The following is a 2,563-nucleotide window of genomic DNA, read 5'->3' on the forward strand; positions in this document are numbered from 1 at the left end:
GCATTGAACAGTGCAATGGCCCTGGGGATGAATGACTTTCTCAGTCTGTCTGTTGTGCAAGGCAGTGAGCGAAGTCTCCAGCTGATCAGGCTCTTCTGCTTAACAATAGTGCTGTGGAGTGGATGACACTCATTGCCCAAGATGTTGATCAGTTTGTTCAGGGCCCTTTTGTCAGATAGTGAAGTGATGCACTCCAGTTCAGCTCCCACTACAGAACCAGCTTTCCTTACTAGCCTGTCAATTCGCCCCACATCCTTCTTCCATGTGCTTCCTCCCCAACATACCACTGCATAGAAGAGGACGCTGGCAAATACAGACTGGTAGAACATCCTGAGGAGCTTGCTGCACACATTGAAGGACCGCAACCTCCTCAGGAAGTACAGCAGATATACACATACAGTACACACACACACACACACACACACACTGCACCAGAGAAGCTGAGGATACACATACACACACACACACACACTCCACCAGAGAAGCTGAGGATATACATACACACACACACACACACACTCCACCAGAGGCACAGAGATTTTGGAGGGCAGGAGCTCAAGTGATAAAAGGGCACTTCTCATAAGTTTCCAAATAAAAATCGTTTTAAATCAAGTGGGTAATATATAGGCTTGCAAATGTCTGACTAACCGATATCTTAAAATACCCTCAGACTCATGCAAATATTTAATACAAAAGAATTCCTATATCATGTATTGATGAAGATCTATCAGCATAAAACTAGTAGCCTAGACTAAAGGTGTGAGAGAGTAGCCTAGACAGATAGACAGACACACAACACACACACACACACACACACACACACACAGCATATATAACATTTATTAGGTCTCATACACGAGCACTGATGATCACTGATCAGCTGCGCGCGCACACACACACACACACACACACACACACACGGGAATAACGGGATGTGAAATTACAGAAACAGAATTACAAGAAGCAAAGTCTATTCCTATAGTAACTTAGCATCATTGACTTCTCAACCAGAGCCCATGTGTTTGAGAGAGAGAGATTGTGTTTGGTTACACCACACTCATCATTTACTTATGTGTGTGTGGTGTTTGAGGTGTGTGTGTGTGTGTGTGTGGTGTGTGAGATCGCCTACCGATGCGACTGGACGGAACACATCAATACACCTGCAGCACACAAAAACCAAATGACCAAACTGGTGTTGTCAACAGAATACATCAGCCAGCTTTAGTGACGACAACACGAGTTAGTGGGTACCTGGCACGGATTTCGCGCGCATTCAATTCTTGAATAGAGAGAGCTAGAGGTGAGCGCGGCAGCTGTCACCAATTAAATGATCGCCAGCAGGAAGCGCGTGCCATGGATCAAATCAGATCGAACCTACCGGAGTCGGCAAAAGTACATCATGACAGACAGACCACAGAGATCGGTTCAGTTTCAGGGCATCCTCGTGCATGCGTAACAGGTGAAGCTCCGATTCAAACAGACACACACACACAGACATGCACCTTTGGTCCTACCACTCGATGAACTTGCCGCGTCCACTCGCGCAGAGATTCTGTCCAATCGTTTCTTCTCCATGGCGAGACGATGCGTGCTATTGCAGTGCACGACAACTTTAGAATAATATTTTTAGGTAGCGTGGATGAGGGACCGCGACGTTTTAAATATACGGCCGCGCGAGCGGGGGAAGTAGGACTTGTTGTTGCGCTCGCGGCTGCCAACTTCAACAGACTCCAGCTGATCGCGTGGACGCGCGCCTGTTTGAAACGAGAGCGCGCATGCTGATGAGAAGAGTAGCGCGAAGTTGGCGCGAGGTGGTCTGATATCCCATGAGTCGTCAGACGCGCAGTAATAACGTTTGTCGTCCTGAACGCCAAGTGAAGGGCGTTGCGAGGGGGTTGTGAAATGGGAAGATTCTCTGTGGGCAGGTTGAAGAGTTCGCACAGTCTTTACGGAGATGGTAAAATGTCTGTTCAAAGCTGTGCCCGTAGTCATTTCAACGGTTTTAACCACATGGTGCACAATACAAATTTCCAGTTTTTGCCTGAAATTGCACTGTGCCTCAGGGCTGCCAACTTTTCAAAACACCTTGGAGTGAGATTTGGTGGGGCCAACCAAAATCATTCAGCATTATACCGTACAGTAAAAAAAAAACGTACATCAGTAGTTCTCAGGTGTAGGGACCAGGCATGGACGGATTATGAACTTTCGGGCCCCTGGGCCCACATGTATTAAGGGCTCCCCACTAATTGTCAGCATATGTGGAAGGGGTTTGGGGGTCCTCCCCAGAATTGTTTTCATTTGTTTGATGTGATTTCCTGTATTCTGGTGCATTTCGGTAGCTTAGAAATCTAGACACACCCTAGCGGCAGCAAATTACATTTGCTTCCAGGGCTAGTCTAGCAACTCTCCGTTGGCTTGTGAGCTCAACAAATTAAACTTCTATCAGGCCAATCAAATCGTCTATAGAGTCGGGGGGGGGCATAACATAATGATTGATGGCAGAGTTGCAACGGTTTGGCTTGAATTCCCTGCTACTTGAAAACAAAGAAGATGGATATTGCTG

General features: G+C 46.9%; 1 protein-coding gene across 1 annotated transcript in view; it reads right to left on the minus strand.

Moving 5' to 3' along the window:
* The window catches only part of kcnip4a (potassium voltage-gated channel interacting protein 4a), a 219,032-nt gene extending 217,216 nt beyond the window's left edge, over positions 1 to 1,816 (minus strand). Inside the window, exon 1 of the mRNA XM_048236405.1 lies at positions 1,503 to 1,816. Within this exon, the coding sequence (XP_048092362.1) occupies positions 1,503 to 1,575 (73 nt within the window). The 5' untranslated portion in view covers positions 1,576 to 1,816. The remainder of the gene's footprint in view (positions 1 to 1,502) is intronic.
* Between the last annotated feature and the right edge of the window lie 747 nt (positions 1,817 to 2,563).

Source organism: Alosa alosa, chromosome 24 (assembly GCF_017589495.1).
Source record: "Alosa alosa isolate M-15738 ecotype Scorff River chromosome 24, AALO_Geno_1.1, whole genome shotgun sequence".
NCBI classification, from domain to species: Eukaryota; Metazoa; Chordata; class Actinopteri; order Clupeiformes; family Clupeidae; genus Alosa; species Alosa alosa.